General features: G+C 36.9%; 1 protein-coding gene across 6 annotated transcripts in view; it reads left to right on the top strand.

Moving 5' to 3' along the window:
- Positions 1-21,388, top strand: part of GRIA4 (glutamate ionotropic receptor AMPA type subunit 4) — a 399,918-nt gene that overhangs the window by 283,621 nt on the left and 94,909 nt on the right. For all 6 annotated transcript variants that reach the window (XM_037047736.1, XM_037047737.1, XM_037047739.1 and 3 more), the window contains one exon: positions 4,760-4,944. In XM_037047736.1, coding sequence (XP_036903631.1) covers positions 4,760-4,944 — 185 coding nt within the window. The remainder of the gene's footprint in view (positions 1-4,759; positions 4,945-21,388) is intronic.

Genomic DNA, 21,388 nt, shown 5'->3' with positions numbered 1-21,388 from the left:
GCGAGTCCTCTCATCCATCTTATCCAGGCCGGCCCAGGTCCCATGGCCTGATGTTTCTTTTTTTAATATTTATTGATTTATTTTTAGAGAGAGGGGAAGAGAAGGAGAAAGAGTGGGAGAGAAATATCAATGTGTGGTTGCCTCCATGTGTCCCCCACTGGGGACCTGGCCAGTAACCCAGGCATGTGCCCTGACTGGGAATCGAACGGGAGACCCTTTGCTTCACAGGCCTGCACTCAATCCACTGAGCTACACGAGCCAGAGCTGGCAGCCTGTCGTTTCTTTATCACATATCCATCACAACAGCCTCCTCATCAAATGCCTCCACGGCCCTGATGATGTTCTTTGACAATTTCTCCCTTCTCACTTCTTCTCATTTCCTCCTCAATTTCTCACTCTTGTGAAATATGACTTCTCTACTCAGCATTCCACTGATGCTGCTTCTGAGGAATGCACTGATGACCTTCTAACTATAAAGCATTATGAACACTTTTCTTTTCTTAGCTAAATGAAGTTTCTTTATAGCACATGGATAACTCCCTTCTTTGTAAAATTTTATCCACCCTGACATAAATTTCTCCTGATTCTCCTCCTGCGCCGCTGTGCACGGGTAGTCAAATCAAAAGAGAACATCAAATAAATAAGCTCAGCTTGTTGCTAGCAGCCTCGGCTCTGGATGATATTACTCATCCGAAATAGGTCATTATCCATGGATGGCACTGAAGCGCTGATGTGTGAGGATGCAGCCGCTCAAGACTGCTTATATCACCATGATTCTATTGAGCATAATTGATGATATAATTGTATGACAGAATAACATTTAAAAACATGTGTATGCAGAACTGATAGTGTTCTTTAATAACTATGAAAAGTCTTTAACTACTTATTGTCATCCATAATAGGATCTTGTACACACTATGCCCTCACTAATCTTCTGATAAAATCAGTTTGGTTCTTTTGACGTTATTTATACAATACCAAATAACTTGTGTAATTGTTGGTTATTACGTAAAACCTCAGTATCAGTTTTGCTAGACAGATAATTCTTTGTGGAACCAAAACCATGTCTTGTCATATCTTAAGGAATCTTAGACATAGAAGGTTTTCAATAAATTGGATTATATTAAATGTCAGATAGCATTTTTAAAGAAGACTTAAAGATCCTTTACAGTATTTCCCATTAGTCTTGCAATACGCACCTAAAACTATAGCACCCATTTTCTGGCCCACAGTATTGCATTACATATTGTCTAGTAACTAGGAGATACAAATCATAGCCTGATGTAAAATTAGTACAGCTTGACTTGTGATTTTCCAGTTTATATAACAGTTAAGTTACATAATTATAGATTCAACAGCAGTATTTTCTGTGATTTATGATGTCTTCCCCACTACCTTAGCAAATAAGTAAGACACACAGATCTGAGTAGCAATAAAAAAGAAAGCATGTTAAAATCAAACACAATTTACTAAAGAATTCAAGTTCTCAGCCAAGTTCTGATACTGGGATTGTGTGTCACTGGCACTGCATTGAAAAGATGCCGTCTATTTCTGACTGTGATTACTGGTTCTTTTTAGGCAGCCAGCTTTCTTTTCTGTGTAATAAAGATTGCATCTTAAGGTTTTGTCTTATATCAATTATAATGTTATTTGTAAATCTGAAATATCAGAAAACAAAATGTGAAATTTGTAATTTTATTAATGTAAAAGTTCTGTAGGCAGGAAAATAACAACCTAGATGCCTGACACTCCCATGAAGCCTGGAAACCACACGACGGGGCCGGTGGGAGCATGTGCTGGGTCAAGCTGGGGATGCTCCCAGGGAGTGGGAAGTTACTTTGATGTGCGGCCAATGTTCATCATTTTTTCAACATGCAAAAAAAAAAATCAGCCCTGGCTGGCGTAGCTCAGTGGATTGAGCGCGGGCCTGGGAACCAAACAACCACGGTTCGATTCCCAGTCAGGGCATATACCTGGGTTGCAGGCCAGTTCCCAGCAGGGAACATACAAGAGGCAACCATTGATATTTCTCTCTCTCTCTCTCCTTCCCTTCCCCTCTAAAGATAAATAAATTTAAAAAAAGAAATATTTAAAAAATCAAACAAAATTTTTTTGATATGAGAATAAGTAAAAGTAGAAAAGAATAGTAAAATGTCAATTGGTATTTTTAAAAGAACATGTTCATAGGTGTCAAAATCAATAAAAGGAGCATTGCCTCACTTACTACTACAGAGCAAGGCCCAGAAACAGTCAGAATAAATGAGGCAGGAGCATGCACAGTGAGACAGGACTCAGCACCGTCTTGCACACACAGCAAACAGGGAACGAGGGAGACTGCCAGTTTGGGGTGAGGAGCAGGGGACAATCTAGGCAAGATTTGAAAAGACAATTACAGGCATACACGACAAAAAGAAAGGCTAAGTGGAGCAATAGGTATACCAAAATTATTATATAGTAATTAACATGCCCTCTTTATTTCTCTTTGGGGATTTTTTTTTCATTTAGATAAAAATGAATCCTGACTGCCGCAATATTTCATTTGGCAGGATATAAGGTAATTTATATTTCAAATATGATCTCATCGTATCCATCTGTTGATATTAACAGAACACTTGTAATGTTTGAAACTCTGACTTGTAAAAGACATATCTAAAAATCAGTAGCTTTGAATCTAAAACTCACACACCAATGAAAACTGATAAGTATGCCCTTATCTTACACGTGTTGTATAGTCATTTTCAGTCTTCACTTGTTTTTAAAGGTTATTTATTTATTTATTATTTTTTTAGAGAGAGGAGGAGAGAGGTAGAAAGAGAGAAAGAGAAACATCAATGTGTAGTTGCCTCTTGCATGACCCCTGCTGGGGACCTGGCCCACAACCCAGGCATGGGCCCTGACTGGGAACTGAACAGGCAATCCTTTGGTTCACAGGCTGGCACTCAATACACTGAGCCATACCAGCCAGGTAGTCTTCACTTTTAATCTACCCATCTCTCCACTCTAACTCCAGGGACCAAAGCAGGGAGAAACTGTAGGCAGCTGCCACAGAATGAGCTCAAGTAAATGTTAGATGTTTTAAAAGGCTAGCATATTTTGTATGCCAAGCCACAGTTGAGGGAGGTTTGGGGGAGCTGGTTAACAGGCTCTGATCTTAACCAACCCTTGTTGAAAGGCTCTTCATAGATTCAAATAATGTTTTCATTTTCTTTCACATTTCATTTTAAAACTGAAAGCTGGAAAAAGTGAGAGGTCAAGATAATACTGGCATGAAGAAGTACTCTCAGTGCTGGACTCACAAGTTTGCCCCCTTGTCTTTAACCCAGACACTAAGACCTGTGGCTTCCCTCCCACATCCAGAGAGATCTGGACCAAGTACAAGGTAGAGGCTATCCAATCCTCCCTGGAAGCTCATTTCCAGCTAACAAACACCCTTCCTCCTCAGCATTCTTGGATGTGCGTTCTCAGCCTTCAAAACACAGTTCAAGTACTTTCTCCTCGTCTCATCCAGACAGAGTTAACCAAACTTTCCCTTGGATCAACACTTTACCTTGAGTATAGGTATCATGGTGCTTTTTAAACTGATGCACATTTTAAAAGATTTTATTTATTTGTCTTTAGAGAGGAAGGGAAGGGGAGAAGGAGAGAAATATCAATCTATGGTTGCCTCTCGTGAGTCCCCTGCCAGGAACTGGCCTGCAACCCAGGCATGTGCCTTGACTGGGAATCGAACCTCGATCATGTGGTTTGCAGGCCCAGGCTCAATCCACTGAGCTACACCAGCCAGGCCAGAACTGATGCACATTTTAATGTCTATTTCCTCTACTAAATTGGGTTTGAGTACCCAGTGCCTCACCCAATGCGTCATTTAATTTATCCCCATTCAACATTATTCCCATGCCACAAGAGGAGGAAGAGTTAAGTAATGCCTTCCCCATTTATAGCAGTGGGTCCTTCCTAAATACTGTTGCACTGTCGTAACTGAAAACACAGGTTCAAGCTGCCTGCGGCAAGGAAACCAAATTTGTGATAAAGGTGCTGGTGCAACAGGAAAGTGCAGTGTCCTGGGAGAATGGTGGACTCCTGTTTCAAAGACAATCCCCCTTCCTGCTCAAGCTCAAGGCTTACAGGGATGGGAAGGGGAGGGCTTGGTTCTTCCTCCAGTCATCTTGCTAGCTGTCATCCTTCTAGCTCTTGGTACACTCAGTGTCAGAACCTCCCCTTGTGACATCTTGGCCAGTGGGGGAGACTCCCTAGTGCTCTGACTGTTGATGGTAACACTGTTCCTTTTAATCCCATATTCCCCAGTCGAGCTAAAAAAGGCTCTTGCTACCTTACCCAAAGGAAGCATCAAAACATGTGTTCAAAATTAATTCTGTCTAGTATGAAAAATTACCAAAAGCACTTAGAAAATTGTATTGACCCCTGGTGGTGCTGTATTTGGTTTTTGGTTAATATTATAAAAAATGTGTTTAAAGCAATGTAATATTCTTCTGTAGAGAGAGATTTTGAGAGCCCATTCAAAATAGGATGTTGCTACTTCATTTAATCAATATTTTGAAAGGTGTTTTTGCCCTGAGTAAAGCAAAACCAAGACAAAACAAATGATTTGCAAATAACCAATCTGATTTTTAAATGTCTAAACATCTATTGTATATTCTGAAACATAAAAATGTTGAGGTAGAATCAGTGTCTGCACACATTATTAAAGGGAAGTAAAAGGACGTTTTTAGTAACCCGTCTGAATTGTTTTGCCCACTAGGATATTCAATACTTCAAGCTATTATGGAGAAAGCAGGACAAAACGGTTGGCACGTCAGCGCTATATGCGTGGAAAACTTTAATGACGTCAGCTACAGACAACTTCTAGAAGAACTGGATAGAAGACAAGAGAAGAAATTTGTCATAGACTGTGAGATAGAGAGGCTTCAAAACATATTAGAACAGGTAAGTCCTGGATTTTATATCGTTGTTAACCCAGACCCTACCAGCACCTTCTTCCAGCCGCTTAGTTTGAAGTGTGTAGTTAGGGAGTTTGCATTCCATGCTATGCCTCCAGCACTATCCGCAGTCTCCTATCACCAAAGTCTCAATGCAGGGAAGACCACAATTTCTCAGACGTTTTAAAACGTACAACACAAAGGACATTCTGTGAACCATCAAGATCTCTTGGGCTCCAATCATCATAAACATCAATTTTAAAGATTAATGCCATCTAAAATATTTGAAAACTGTAATATTTGCGACTGTGTGCTTTTTCTAACCTTTAGAGGAATAGCTTCATGAAAATAGCAACATGAATTAGTAAAGCGGTGAAGTAAAATAAAACTAAGTGGCATACTGTGCATGGCCGACTGTCTTCTAGATGTTGTATGTAAACACCTCACCACCACAGGAAAGGTGGTTTTCAACTCTCCACACACAAGAAGATACTTTGAATAAAGCTTTCAATAAATATTTGTTGACTTGCTTAGTAGGAAATTAAAAAATAGAGCTCTGTCACTGTGTTAAATGGTGGGAAAATATCATCAAATGAAGGATAGCATTTGCCTTCCCTGTAACCTGCATATCGTGATAGAGCTCTGAAAGCCTGTATTTGGCCAAAATCACAGTGAATGATCGCCATCTAGTGGTTTTAGAAATGTTTGTCCATTTTATCTGTAATATGTTAGGTGGCTAGACAATATAACATGATGGGTTTTATTATTTGTTTTTTTGTTAGTTTGCTTCATATACATTATCTACATAATTACATAATTTGATTTATATTAGCAAATTTACTAATTAGTAGGCTTATTTATGAAAATAACTTAAATATGCAACTATTCAAAATCAACCTGTGTTTCACATCCTCCTTATTATAGAAGGGCACTAAACCAGAGACCTTAAGTTTCCTTCCTCAGCTATGTTAGATTTTGTAAGTATTAAAATTGAAAAGGAATGTGGTATTTCTTTTAGAGGGCTAGTGAGGCCAGAGCATGCTGTGAGAGGCAATGTCAGTGTATTCACCTTCTGTTAGCCTTTACAGCAGGGAAAAAGCCCACTTGATTGAAGAAATATGTTTATATTATACTGGAAAATCTTAATTATAAACATGTACATTACTCAGGTTTATTCCTGAGAGATCCCCAAATTATTAAGGTTGTAATGATTCAGCGCATGTGAAATTCTTCAATGTGTATTTGCAAAACACAGGAGAAAACTCTCTTACTACAAGACTGTCACTTCAGCTCAAACTCTCATTCTTCCTCTCTCCCACTCCTGCCTGTGTGGAGAGTTTGAGTTGTTTGACCGGGACAACTGAAGCTTTGTAAATAATTCCCCATGAATCCCAGAAAGCAGTCAATTCTAAGAACTGCCTGGATTGCCAAGTTCCTGTCAGAGCTTGAGTGAGGCTCAGAAAGACCCTCCACTTAGCACCTGTGCTTAAGAGATTGTGTCTGAAGGAAGCAATTGAGTGCCGAAAGCACACTGACCCATTTCCAAGGCTTAGCTGTTTTCTAAGAAGAAGTCAGCACACCCGAGTGATTTGGGTTAACTCTTTAAACAAGCCTTAAATAAGCTCTTGCTAAGGGAACTGTACATCTTGATTTCTCTCATTTAAAAAATTATTTTTGCCAGCCTTACTAAGATATGAATTATGTATAACATTGGATATGTTTAAGGTGTACAACATGATGATGTGATACCCTAATAAATGGTAAAGTGATTACCACAGTAAAATTGGTTAATAGGTTTGCCACTTCACATAATTATCATTTCTTTGGGTGGATGAGGACATTTAAGGTTTATTTTCTTAGTAACTTCCAAGTTTATAATACAATATTGTCAACTATAGTCACCATGCTGTGCATTACATCCCCAAAACTTAAAACACTTGAATGTCTACTTTTTCTATTTCCATATCTATGCCTACTATTCTTCCTGAATCTAAAAGTTTTCCATCATGACTGCATAGTAGTAATGAGACTAGTAATAGACCTTTGTCCCTTTAAAATACCTCTCAGGTATAAATCTCATAAATTATAACAAAGTCTACGGTATTGTGAGACTATAATGTACTCTTAATTGTCCTATTAAAATTTCTCTGTAAGAAAGGCTTATTTCTGATTCTGAAATAATTTTTTTACTTTCTATATTTTAATTCATTGTACCTCTGAGCAAAATTACTTTTATTATTTCTAGTTTTACCCTTGACTCATCTAAATACAAGAGCTAATCCAGATTTGTGTCAGGAATCTGTAAATACATTTCATTACCTCTGTGATTCAGCATCTTAAATAAATGGGGATAACAATAGAAAACAATTTTAAAGAATCAATCAAAGCATTTTTTAAAAGCAAAATACTAAGGAATCTTAATCAGAAAAATATATCCCTCTCTCAGAAGCTGGTGAAATTATTACAATAAAGATCAGGGGAAATTTCCAGACGGATGAATGCCCTTCGTAATATGGTAACATGCTGTTAATAAATCTTCTTTTTTTCTGATGTTTCCATTTGTATCAATTTTCAACATTATAATATAAATAGCTTACATAATTTTATTTCAAAATTAATAGTAGACAACTGTAGTTACATAAACACTTATCTTCAGTATATGTTTTCCAAATTATTTTTATTCAATGAACTAATCAGTTCTTTTTTAAATTTAATCTTTATTGTATTTTTTCCATTATCCCCTGCAGCAAACACCATGCTGTTGTCCATGTCCATGAGTCCCTTTTCCTGTTTGCTCAGTGCCTCCACCCCTAACCTCGACCCCCGTAGCTGTCATCCTGCTCTCCATCTATGAGTCGGTCCCCATTTTCCTTGTTCACTTTGTTCATTAGATTCCACATATAGGTGAAACCATATGGTATTTGTCTTTCTCTGACTGGCTTATTTCACTCAGCATCATGTTCTCCGGATCCAACCATACTGTTGCAAAGGCTTATAAATGCATTGCTATTTAAAATAGCAGTTAGCCACATAATCATTTAAACATTCCAAAAAATGAACCTCAAAACAGGTATCTGAAATTGTAGTTTAAGGAAAAATGGAGGAATTTATGTAAATATCTCTCACTGAGATATTTAAGGGGACTAAATAGTACTGTGAAAAAATACAATAAAAATAAAACAACAGAAAATAAGAAAACTACAACATTAGATTTTTGCCATTTTGTTTGCATCAGGCTCCATTAAAACCAACTTTATTTTTGGCCCTCTAAATCTAATGGGCATTCTGGTCTACTGATCAACAAAGAAAAAAAAACTTTGAAAAGCAACTTACAACTGAAAACATTTTTGAGTATTTGTTGAATTGTTGATCAATTATTTAGAGAATCTTGATTTCTACTAAAATTAATATAATATTCTTGGACAATGGCATTGTTCATCTCACCTTGTTTTCTTGCTATAAAAATACATCAGCTATTTTATAAAATAGCTCATAATAGCTTAATACAACTAGGAGCAAATCAATTGTTTTCATATCAAAATAAGTGGCATATAGCAGGAGACTGTCAAACATTATCTTCATATATACCTATTAATTTTAAATCTGGAACTTCATTACTCGAAAAGAGTCTCTCAGGACTCTAATACTTTTTTTTAACCCAGTAGCAAAAAAAGCAATAAAACCTTGATATTCATCTTTCTAGCATCAAAAATCATTTGAGCAAAACAGCACTTGAAGCTAATGGCTGCTCACAAGCTCACTCCACCAGGAACACAACCTAAGAGCCTACAGCTGGGTTTATGTGGCCCTGCTGCTGGGGACACTGGCTCCCACAGGCTCCGCTTGTCCTCTGAGATTTACTGTTGCCACCACGGGCAGTGGGAGGGATTGTGTTCTTCTACTGCATTCTTTGGTCAATTCAATAATTGCCTCAAAATTATAATTTTCAAGAAAACAGAAAGGTTTTTATTTTTGAGGGATGGGTAAGAAATCTTAAATTATTTATTTTTCAAAAGTGAGTGAACCCATTAACACATGATTCTTCTCCTTCCTTACCGTAAATGAGGAGCATTGGGCTGAGATGAACCGGAAAAGCCTTGCTCACTTTAAAAGTCAATAATGCTATTTGCAATGAAGACTTTCTGATAATTGTGTTTGATCCTGAAGCGATATACAATTTTACACATGGGACATATGCTGAAAAGAAGCATAAAGATTAAATTTCAGTCCAGTGGCCTTTTCTGTATGTTCACTCATTCTACAAATATTTATTGAGTGCCCACTTTGGATCAGGCCCTGTGCTCTGCTGAAGATAAAGTGAGAGCAAAAGAAATGCATTTTCTGTCTACTTAGTAACTCTTACCTGGTTAACTGTGGTTTAAACAAAAAGTATTTGCTCAAATCCTACTAAAATATATTCTCTCCTTTAGAAAAATAGTACATAAAAAGTGATCAAGACTCTCATTGCCTCAAGGACTTTGCTCTGAGTGCCAGTTCTTATTGAAGAGATGATGATGTCCAAGGCATTAGAGAGAGAACTGGAAGTATATTGGCCTTGGGATAGACCATAGATGTATTGAAGGAATCCAACCAAGTAAACCAAGTAGTTATCAGGAGAAGATGTCAAAAAGTGACCTCATTGCACAAAATAGCCATTTATCAAAGGAATGGAGAAAAATGGCCCTAGAATGGGCTCAGGAATATCTCAAACTGACTCCAGCACACACCTCAAATTTAATGATGCCCCTTTCCTTTCACCAGCAGCCTCAATCTTGCCATATGAAAGTGAAATTCAGAGTTCAGTCAAACACCATGTGAACCTCAGATAGTTAGCAAACCCAGTGACCTTCCCTTACCATTTGCAAATTAATCATAAAAGCTTAAAAGTCACGATTGACCTCTTAGAGCTTTACTGCATCACAAAAGGAAGCCAATAATCCTTCCTTGGGGGCACAATTAGAAGTGGAAAATTCCTCACAATCAGAAATGTTGCCATTTGCACATTTGAAACCTGGACTGGGCCCCATTTGACTTGTGCTTAGTCCAGGGCAGCCTCCGGGTCTGGTGCCACATAAGTGACACCTCAGGCCTCAGATAGGGTTTTTGGCAAATTGCCCAACGTGTGGCAGTGCTGATTAGCAGTTTACCTAGAGCCTGTTTACCTAAAGTCTGCATTTATAAATTTTCAGGGTTCTCTAACATAAGGAATTGTACTAAATACACACTATTGTACTAAATGTGTATGCTTCCCAAAACACATTGGACATTGAATAAAGCATCAGAAAGAGCCAAAGGCCTAAAGAGCCTGCCTCTGTGAGCCATATTTGTTTGAGCCATTCATTATCTAGAAAGAAAGGAGAATTATAGTTAATGGCTAATGGCCATAAATTCATTTTTTCCACACTAAAACATAACAAAGCAAAACAAACTAAAAAAAAGCCTCTAAAAAGTGTGAGATAAGATACAGAAGAGACAAGAAGAAGCAGCCAGAGAAAAAGAAACCAGTTATGAGTAGTCATTGTAGAGAGATGATAGCTTCAATAATTTGCATTTTTCTAAAGAAAGATGAAGCAGCATATATTATGATAGTAGGAATGAGCCACCAGCAGCAGACGGGACAATTCTGGACTCGACTCCTTATTTCTTCACTCAACATCTCTGTGCCAGCCATCATCCCAGGTACTGCATGGCTCCACCAAGAGGAGCAAAAACACAGGTCCCTCACCGGGAACTCACAAACTTAAATAATTACAATTGCATGGGCTCAGAAACAGAATTATTGCCAAACATGTCAGGAACCAGGTGTAGTGACTAAATACAACCAGAATTCTTCCTAGGGGGAAGAAAGACATTTAAATGGAAAGTGCACTGCATGCTCCCAGGAATGGGAAAGGGGTGAAAGTATTCCAGACAGAAACTGCAAAGGCAAAGGGGTCTGAAAAAGCTCAGAAGGGGGAAACCAGTTCTATGGGATAAAAATTGGGTAGAGGGCAAAGGTGAAGCTATAAAGACCAGAGGCAGCAGGAGCAAGGATTAATGCTTGTATTGCATTAATTTAGTGGTCTGCCTTTGCTGTTGAAACCTCTCCATCAAAGCAGGGTCTAAGTTTATCATTTACCAATTTACTCCCAGTGATAGGAAAAGACATCAAAATAATTGTTGACTAAATGAAAGTCTGAATGAGCTTCACATGAAGACACAGGCAGGAAAAATATCTCTTGTATGTGTTTCAAGGAAGAGGACCCAGTAGTACTGGAAGTTGTAGAGGGTAAGCCCTCAATCATCTGAGATCGGGAATTTAGGCTCCCAGAGTTTGTTGTATAGGCTGAAAAAGAGCACAAGAGTTTTTGCTGCCATATATTAAAGTAACAGTGAGTGAGATACAATGGGAACAAATCAGGCACTCAAACAAATTACTATAGCAAAAAAAATCGTATCAGTGATTTCCCACACTGCGGTACTGGCAGAGCTGGCTGCTTTTACGTCATTATAAAGCTACTGCTGCCTACCAAGCTTGGCTCCACCTGGAGCTGCAACAAAGTAAGAAAAAACTTAAAAGACATGACATTATGTTTTAAAAGGTAAACTTTACTTCTTTAATATTACTTTTTATTTTAGCTCAATTGATTTGAGTGTGCAAGTCCCATTATGATGCACTGGGTTTGTTGTTTTCACAGAAAACAGAAATACCTTTACAGATCTCAGCCAGGCAAAGGAATTGGTGGGAGTTGTAAAGGCTTCTCCAGCTACCTCTTAGCAACTGTTTCCATGGTTGCAGCTAGTCTTCCTTCTTATAAACACACTAAAAATAAAAAGAAATGCAGACAAAATATATAAGTTTTTTGAAGAAAATCATATGGTTGTCAGGATAAAATTTGTTTTAGTTGATACTGCAAGAACTTTATTAGAATAGCTGTCATTATTATTGTTGACTTGAACATTCAAAAATTCAGCTTCTTAATTTTAAAAAGTTAAAGGAAAAACTGCTTGATAGTTTTAGATATATAAAAATTAGTTTCTCTTGCTTTATGTAAAAGTCAGCTGCATAGACTTATCTACTACGGTTTAGGAATAGGTAAGTAATAGTTCTCTTTAAGCAGAAAAAAAAGTGTGATTTCATAATTTATTTCACTCGATTTTGTAGCTACTCTTTGAATGTTCAAAAGGCAGTGAGATTAACAAAAGGGAAGAAAAACATTCAACAATACCTTTGAGGACATGTTTCTGCATCTGGTAAACATTATAAATACAACTATACTTTATAAATTCTAGAGTATTCATATTAAACAGTTTAATAATTGAGTGTACTACCTGTTAATAAATGAAGTAATACATCTTTTTAGAAAGATAATGGAACAAATTCACTCCTAATCCTCTCCTTCAGGTTAACCACATAATTGTTCAACATTTCCTACCGATTGTCTAGATATTCTCCGAACTCATATACATACTAAGTTTAAGATCAGATTGTAGAAGGAAATCAAAGCAGTGTCATTTTTACCAAAATAAGTAAGTTTTACATAATCACTGACAAGTGGAAGAATAATTAAGACATAGGAAATTTACTTTTCCTTTCTTAAGGTTCATATATAACACGATTGTTTATTCTTCCAAAGTCCAGGCTTAAATTGTCTCTGTACTGGCCCTATGTTCTCCCTTTAAAACTACAGAACATATATTAGAACATATAAATATGCATGTATAAGGTCTGTCCATAATATAACAAATACAGTTTGTGTGACATCGATGTAACCTGGCAGCCAAGGAGAGTGGACTGGAGTGAGCATGCATGAACAATGACGACTTCACTGTACTAGTTTGTGGGGGTGGTAGATGCCATTGAGTGATGCCTGTGTACTGTGTGCATCACATTAAAAACAACTGAGTGAGTAGAGCAACAAATTTGCATCAAATTTTGCATTAATCTTGAACATTCTTCCATGGAAACTATTTGGATGATTCAGAAGTGTGTGGCTATAGGCAACTGGTGATTGGCAGCTTCATCAAGACATGCAGATGTTTTTGGTGAAACATCAAATCACCCAGGTGACTCAGCCTCACAGCCCAGATTTGGTGCCCTGTGACTTCTGGCTTTTCCCAAAACTAAAATCGCCTCTAGAAGGGAAGAGATTTCTGACCTTTGATGACATTCAGGAAAATACAATGGAACAGCTGATGGTGATTCTAACAAAGGATTTTGCAGAGTGTTTTGAACAGTGGAAGAGATGCTGGGAGAACTGTGTGAGATCCCAGGTACCCACTTGGAAGGATACTGAGGCATCATTGTAATATGTACAGCGTTTATTGTATCTTGTACCTTCTTCAATAAAATATCTCTATTTTTCATACTACATTGATGGATACTTTCTAAACAGACCATATATATTTGAATTTTATTTTTATAACTAATTTTGTTCATTTTTCTGATTGTTTTAACATAAACTTAAAGTCATATATTCTAATATAATATAATATAATTTGTAGAATCTTGCAAGTAACACAAGAGAAATAAATTGTCTTGTCTCTGCCCACCCCATCATTTATTTTCCTTCCTTATAAGTGTATTCAACACTCATCCATTTGCTCATTTATTCAACAAATATTTTATCAATACCTATGGACATTGTATATAAAGTTAAATCAATCTCAGTGCATCCATTGAAGAAATTTCAAATGTAAAGGAAAGCATAAGAACACAAGCAAGTAATACAGCACAACATAGAAAGGTGTAATAAAGATGAAACTAGATTGTTGAAAAATGAGTTAGAATTCCCTAGTAAGAAAACCTGGGAAAAGACATTCAAGGCATGTTCAGAGCAGAGCTCTGGGGTAGGGTAGCCACCTCTGTAGGGAAAGGAAGTGAGTGTGGTTTGAATATCAAGTGCAGGGGAAATAAGAAGGCAAATTGAAGGCAGGTTGTGAAGGGCCTCATAGGCTTTACTTAGCGGTTTTAAATTCATAACATTCACATGTCATTGGATGTCTTCGAACATTATCAAATTTTTATTTTTAAAAGATAATTCTGCTGATGATGTAGAGAATGGACTGGAAGGGGGTCATCCTGGTTGCTAAGTAGTGTAGTAAAAGAGTAAATGTTCTTAATCCTTATACTTTATTTTTCACTTTTATATTTTAAAGTATAAATGTATACTTTATATTTTAAGGACGTGCCATGTCTAATAAAGTATAACTTTATTTGACACCTATGCAAAAAAATATTTATTCAGTGCTTATTACAAACCAATGTTGTAAGCTCAGTAGGAGTCCCTACCCTATGGAGCTTATATTTCAGTGAGGGAGCGACACAATGATCAAACAAATATGTAATGCCAAGTAGGGAAAACATTATTTACTAAGTACATTTATTAAATGTCACTTTGCAAAACACCATGATATGCACTTAGGCATTCATAGTCTTTATTATTTTTGTTAAGATTTTGAGAAGTTTACCTGATCTAACTGGGGTTTACAAAAATTTTATAATGTTAACAGTATTCTCAGTCATTATGAATAACAGTCTTTAAATTTTTACTGTAACTGTGTGAAAATATGGGCAAAAGACCTATCCAGTGAAATTGCTATGCAAATATTACAAACCAACATCAAATAGGAGAATCTCATTTGTTAGGGAGAGGTATTAATTTTTCTGCCCTTCTCTGTTAGTTATAACCTTTTACTTGTTCATTTTTTAAAGGATTTTGGAGTTAATCATTTGAACAAATGTGAAGCGTTTGCTCAGAAAAATTTCGACTCCTTTTTTGAGACAGGATATCTGTTTATATCTATGTCCTCTCCACTTCACACAAACCTGGCCTCTCGTACCAAACTTGGATTAGAAGTAGAACATAAGTTTAAATGCAAAGTATCCTATTGTCATAATGGAGACAACTGTACTTGAACAACAATAAATGTGGGGGTGACTTTGCCCATAAGTCCCCCCATTTGCCATGAATGAAAGTAACACTACCAAGACATGATCTGCCTGGGGAAGAGAAGTGGCCAATTTCTCAGAGGAAAAAGGCCAGGAACCCCTTCCTCAATGGCTTTTATTGGGTTGTAATACACAGGAATACAGGGTGGCAAGGATCAAACAGTAGATAACATTTCAAAGAAATCTGAGGGCTTAGTCTGAGTCAGTGTCTGTCAGGTAAGGGGCTTGCAGAAACTTTGGGAGACACACTCATTTCCTGCTTGGACCCTTAACATATGAGTGAAAGCACTCTTAGCAAAGCAGGCTTCACAGAACCTTAGGAACATTTTCTTATGCCAGGTTACCCCAGATCCCTCTCTACCTGGGCAAGGGGCTGCACTGCATCCCCCATCACAGGTTTTCAGGCTTGAGTGGATTAGAGCCAGGAAGTGCTTCCCCCAAAGGACATGGGGACTCTGGCTATGTCAGAATAGCCCAGTGGTGAGGGTCCATCACTCCCTCTTTGTTGCAGCCCCCTGAGTTCTTCCTTGATGGCCTCTCAAGTGATTGTGTCTGGCCTACAACTGAGGAGTTGTACCCGTCTCTGACTAACAGACCATGCTTTGGGAGCAGGGGGAGGAAGCAGAGGCAGTATTTGCGACCAGAGACAACCTTTGTCTCCTTGTGGCTCACATTCCAGAGGTCGCTCACTCATCCTTAGCCCTGAGGGGTAGTTACAACTCATGAAACCAGGCAGAGCGGTTCCCAACAAATAAACAAATAAGTAAAGAGAATAACTTTGGGGCCATATGACTTCGTATTCAATCACAATTTTATCTATCAAATATAATTACAAACATGTAAATTTAAAAAAATTCATGACCAAAAAATTACTAACTGAAGTTACAAAATAGTGAGGTGCTATCACAAAAATTATGGACAGAACTTAAATATGCCTTAAATGGTTTAAGTTGTGCTTTTGCTGTGGGTAAAGATGATCAACACTGAAGAGAAGTAAGAAAGTGCCGTCAAAACAACTGAAATTTGAAATGCACATGAAAGTTAAGGAAAGATGTGAATGAAGAATAATGTTATAGGATGAACTTTTTTAAAATCTTTTTTTATTTTTGCTCAAGTACAGCTGTCTCCATTTTCGGAGCCAAAAAATGGAGACAACTACTGCCCTCCACCCCACCAACTCCTATCTCCTACCCTCCATCCTACCCCTCTTTGGCTTTGTCCACATGTACTTAATACATGGAAGGATGAACTTAAACAACCTTTTTAAATTGTTCTGCAGAACTGCACACTATCTGGCTCAGAAGTTTTTAGTGCACTTTCTGTTATTAAAGTCTCTAAAAATTCCTACTGCAAAAAAACCCCTACTAAACCTTATTTAACCTAGCGTTCCCTGCCAAAGTAGCCACAGAACTTTTTTTGCACTCACCTCTTTACATTTTATTTGCCTAAATATATGACTCCTCAAATTTTTATAACCCAAGATATTTTTTCAGTGATGATATATCCAATTAGGTACAACTCAAAAAATAAGATATTCCACCCTGGCTGGTGTAGCTCAGTGGATTGAGCACAGGCTGTGAATCAAAGGGTCACCAGTTTGATTCCCAGTCAGGGCACATTCCTGGGTTGCAGGCCCCCAGTACTAGGAGCCCAAGAGGCAACCACACATTGATGTTTCTCTCCCTTTCTTTCTCTTTCTTCTCTTCCCCTCTCTCTAAAAAAAATAAATAAATAAAAATCTTTTTAAAAAGAAATAAGATATTCTGATTAATAAAATATAACTATATATACCACCACTTACAGAGTTCCTGTCTTCAAAGAGAACATCAGAAAATGTATTTAATACTAGTATAGTTAGAATGTATTTGACTATATTGTACATAGTTTAATCTTTAATTATTACTTTGAGCTTGTTTCATAAATAGAATTACCTATTTTATTGAATTGAATTGGCATTAAATATAGGATATGTACTTGAACTATTATTTTAAATATACATCTGGTAAAGTACAAGCTGTACAAAATTGAATCTGAGTTATTTAAGCCTTTCTGATAATTAACTTTATTATGGTACATAAAAAATTTGCAGACCTAGACTTGGATGTGTTACATTTTACCTAGTAATTCTTCATCTGTGTGTTCCTGACCCAGTCTAGTGAAAAATGAAATTAGCAGTATCTTGCATATATATTTTTATTGAAATATACAATATGTTCAGACATAAGATTATTTGAAAAAAGAACTGTGTCTTTATTTTATTGTTGGAAATCTAGTTATTCCCATACACAAGTTTGGCATCATCAAAAATCTAATGTCACTCTCACAAGTATCTCTTTTATTCATTTTGTTATTATGAAAGATAGATTACTATTGAATTGCTATGGCCTAAGAAAGGCAACAGGGTTCATTAAAAAATGATGAAAAGTGTAGTCAAAAGACCTGGGGTGATGTCCCAGCTTCATCACTTAATGCTTGTATTTATTTAATGCATTTGTTAATAAAAGCACAGGATTAACCTCTCCACCTATATCTCATTAGAATGATTTTTATATTGCTTCTTATAAAATGTCTCTTTAATTAAAGAAGAACATGCTGCTCTCTGATTCTTTCAAGCTGTTATGTGAGTTTCAAATTAATAACTACAAATTCCGTAGAATCTTTTCTGCCTCTTTGCAAATATTTTAAATCACTAAATTAAAGTGCTATTAACTCAAAATCGATCTCTGCTAAGAGATATTCAGAGTTAACATAATGAGAATTATAATACTATTCAGGATTTGTGGATGTAGAATTTTTGAACAACCATAATTGTCAGAGAGAAGGACATACAGTGTATTCTATCATGTATTTTTCTGTAGCTGTTGGCAGTTACCGGAGTGGAGAGGCACAGAGTAGAAATTAAACACCAGAATGTCAGCATTTGCTTTTCCCTTATAGTTCCACCACCCTATTCAAGTCATATTACTCTCAGTGTGGGAGAGGTATATATAAAGTTAGCTACATTTTTTTATCTGAAAGGTTAAAACTGAAAGAATATTTTTATCATTTAGAAGAAATTTGAAGAAAGAAACAATAGCAAACCAGTACTATACATGGGGATCCTTAAAGATTATAAAACAATGTGAAGGGGGGAAATCATGTTTCAGGAATATAAATAACTTATTAAATAAAGATACTGATTCATTCCCATTTCTCTAAATAAGAAAATAAACATTTCAAACCAAATTTACATATCCATATAAAAGTATTTTGTACAGCTCAAGACCCTGATTATACATAGAAATTAGGGGCTCAGAATATAACAAAGAGGAGTTACACTACAGAGATGAAAAGCTTGGGACAGTCAACAGAAGTGTTTTTTACATTATAGATTACACTACCACACTGGTAATTATTTTTAAACTGGAGACTATCTTAGTTTGGCTTCCCCCAGAAGCAGACCTTAAGGCAGGAACTGGTGCGTAATCAGTCGGTGTGCTAGGTGAAGAACACACCTGAAGCGGAATGGACAAATGCAGTCAATAAAAGGTGCAGCATTTATCTAGCAAATTACTAGATAAATTACTGTGTGTGTGAAAGAAGCTTAATCTCATTTGTGTAATTAGTGTAAACTAATTACTGGAGCTAGTGTAGAACATACAAGTCAGAATCATCTCACCTGTGGGGCGAGGGACTTAAATTATCTAGGCACTGGTCCCTGTCACCACTGCATGAGTGCTGCTGGGGAAGAGGGAGTTAGTTTCCTGCCTCTTCTGACCTGATCTCCCCCTCCACCCCACCCCTAAGGGCAAAGCACACTCTAGAGACTAGAGAAGACCCTGCTTCATGGAAATGCAGGTGCCGCCAGCTAGAAGTCATAAGCCAGTGTGCGTTAACACGGTAAAAGGAAAAGCATGGCGGGGCACCAGCAGTGTTTACTATAGTGACTGACAATACAGATATAGAACTGTTAAGTCTGTATAAGATGCTAGTGTCCAAAGAACTCTACCCCAACATCTTTTATTGAGTGAACCCATGAATCAGCTTTTGCTGTGTCCTTCCAGTGAGAGAGATCATTACTTTGAGATGTAGCCATTCCCTTTATGGGCAACTCTCTTCCCCTCCCTTTCTCCTAAAAAACAATTTGTCCTAATTAGAAGCTTTTATAATTTCTAACATCTCCAAGTATAGAAAAGAATACAAATATATGCACACACACCTGCGTGTGCACATGGTACTTCTTTCCCCTCAAACATTTGATGAGAGCTCTCATTTTCTATCTTCTCTCTCAGTCTCCTCTCACACTAGGCAGCCTTAGTTCTATTTGGTCTGGGCTCTTTATTTCCCTCTCCCCGTGGGTGCACCCCATGCTCCAAACTAAAGGTCCTTCTGTTATCTTACAAGATTGTAGTTTAGGTCCACAGCTTGTATGCAAAAGTCCCTTGCCTTATATTTTTTCTTTTTATAGAACTGAAGAACACTGACTAAACAAACTAAAACGGTGGTGTTTATCTACATTAAAATGTCTTGAAGCATATTTAAAATCAGTATTCAGGGGACATTTGGGAGTCTGACATTTCTATAGAATACAAAGATCGGTGAGAGTGATTGCCCTCATTACAATAAATCGCCAACATTTACCAGGCATCATGTCTCTAACACGGCCAAAATGTTGTACTGTTTCCTCCACGTCACTGAACTCTCAGGAACACAATAACTGGGAGAGATATTTCCAGCTGGCGTGTACAATCCCACTAAAAGGAGAACCAAAACCACTCATATTCATACTCCAGTGTGCCACTGCAGCTCTTAACAGAAGACGGTGCTTAATAGAACAATCGCAGCTTCATAATAATACTTTCAGGTAATACGTATCAGCTCTTGTCTCAAAAGACCCCTGTGTGACACATAAAACCATTGCTGGTACATAAAGGACTAACATAAAATCTGATTGTGGAGTGAACACTGAGCTTTATTCATTTTCAAGTCTCAAATTGATCTTAATATGCTAATGTTGGTGACATTTATATTCTCATTAACTTCTTTATTCATTCGATCAGTATTTAGTAGGATCTATTCTCTCTCAAAAACTACCTTGATCTCCTAATCATACAATACCACTTCTTAAAACCCATACCACTCCCTTTACTCTGTTTGAATTGCAGTCATAATAAACATCCTCGTAATAGCAGCACTGACTTACTTATCTTTATAATCTTTGGCTCTCCTGGCCCTAAATTTATACAAGAGACATTTATTGCACTACTTATTTAAAAGTAGAGGCAAGATGGAAAAGTGTCCTGGACTCATTTTTTTATAACTCTAATAAATAAATAAAGATTTAAAAGTGCCAGTCCCATTCATAAAAACTGATTATGCCATAATTTGTTAATAAAACATTTGCAGCAATGCCATCTGGCATTTACCTTATTGAGACTCATAAGCCTATGTGTCTCAGGCTTATGGGATTCAATTTCAGAATTGAATCATTTGACCATTACTGTGGCTATTGATAAACAAATGTTTATTTCCTTAAAAACAAACAAAAAGTAATTACAAGAATCAATTAATCACTTTTCCTATGTTTTATTGCTGTAAACATGGGCTCACTTGAAAGTGTATCATCAGTGTGACTTGTATGTCCCTCCGAACCCACTCTTCAAACTCTCCTCCAAACTCTTGATCATTATTCTTTGTTTAATTCCATCCTGGTTCTTTTAAGAAGATGAAGCATGAAAATGCTGATTTGCTTTTTGACATTTTTTTTGTCTTTATGAAAAGCCTCCATTAATTATTGCAGCCAAGTCCTCATTAGGCAGTGTTTTCTCGTGACAACTCAGTCAAAACACTTGAGTGAGTGCTATTTGATACTCATATCATTCACCTCAAGCTGTTTCTTTCCACTCTTAATAAAAGAATAGCATCAGATATACAGAGACATAAGGTTTGTGTCTACATTCGAATTCAAGTAACTAAGATTTTTTTTTTTTACATAAGACAGTCTTTACTTCAGTTGAGATAATGGAAGATGTAAAACAACACCCATACAATCATTTATACAATCATTTTTCAAAAATTAAATAAATAATATTCTAGGCATAGGATACTTTACTATGGAGGATAAACATGATTTTTCTCAAAGAAACATCTAGTGGTGGATACTTGGCAGAAGGACCAAGATTGCCTTAACCTATGGCCACCCCCAGGTCAGTGTTTATCACACTCACTGGACACATTGAGGCCTTCGCAACAATATGCAGAAACTTCACTTTTTCCCAGCTGGGATCTGGCTCAGGAAAAATGGTATTCTTTCTAGCATCACCATCAAGGTAAATAAATCTGCAGATCACTGCTCCCTGAGGCCCTAGGTTTGAAGAATGTTGATGCACACCAAGCTCTTCAAGGCCTTGGCTGCCAAGATTTTTGTCACTTTGGGTTCTTTTTGGTTTCTCTAAGTCCTCAACCCTTGAAAATGTATTACATAACTTTTCATTTATTATTGTTCTTTGCCAGGCAATCTAGAACTGACATCAATTTCTTC

This window comes from Sturnira hondurensis, unplaced genomic scaffold, assembly GCF_014824575.4.
Source record: "Sturnira hondurensis isolate 20B ecotype Veracruz unplaced genomic scaffold, ASM1482457v3 Scaffold0006213, whole genome shotgun sequence".
Classification (NCBI taxonomy): Eukaryota; Metazoa; Chordata; class Mammalia; order Chiroptera; family Phyllostomidae; genus Sturnira; species Sturnira hondurensis.
The sequence above is the reverse complement of the archived record's forward strand: the minus strand, read 5'-3'. Positions and strand labels throughout refer to the sequence as shown.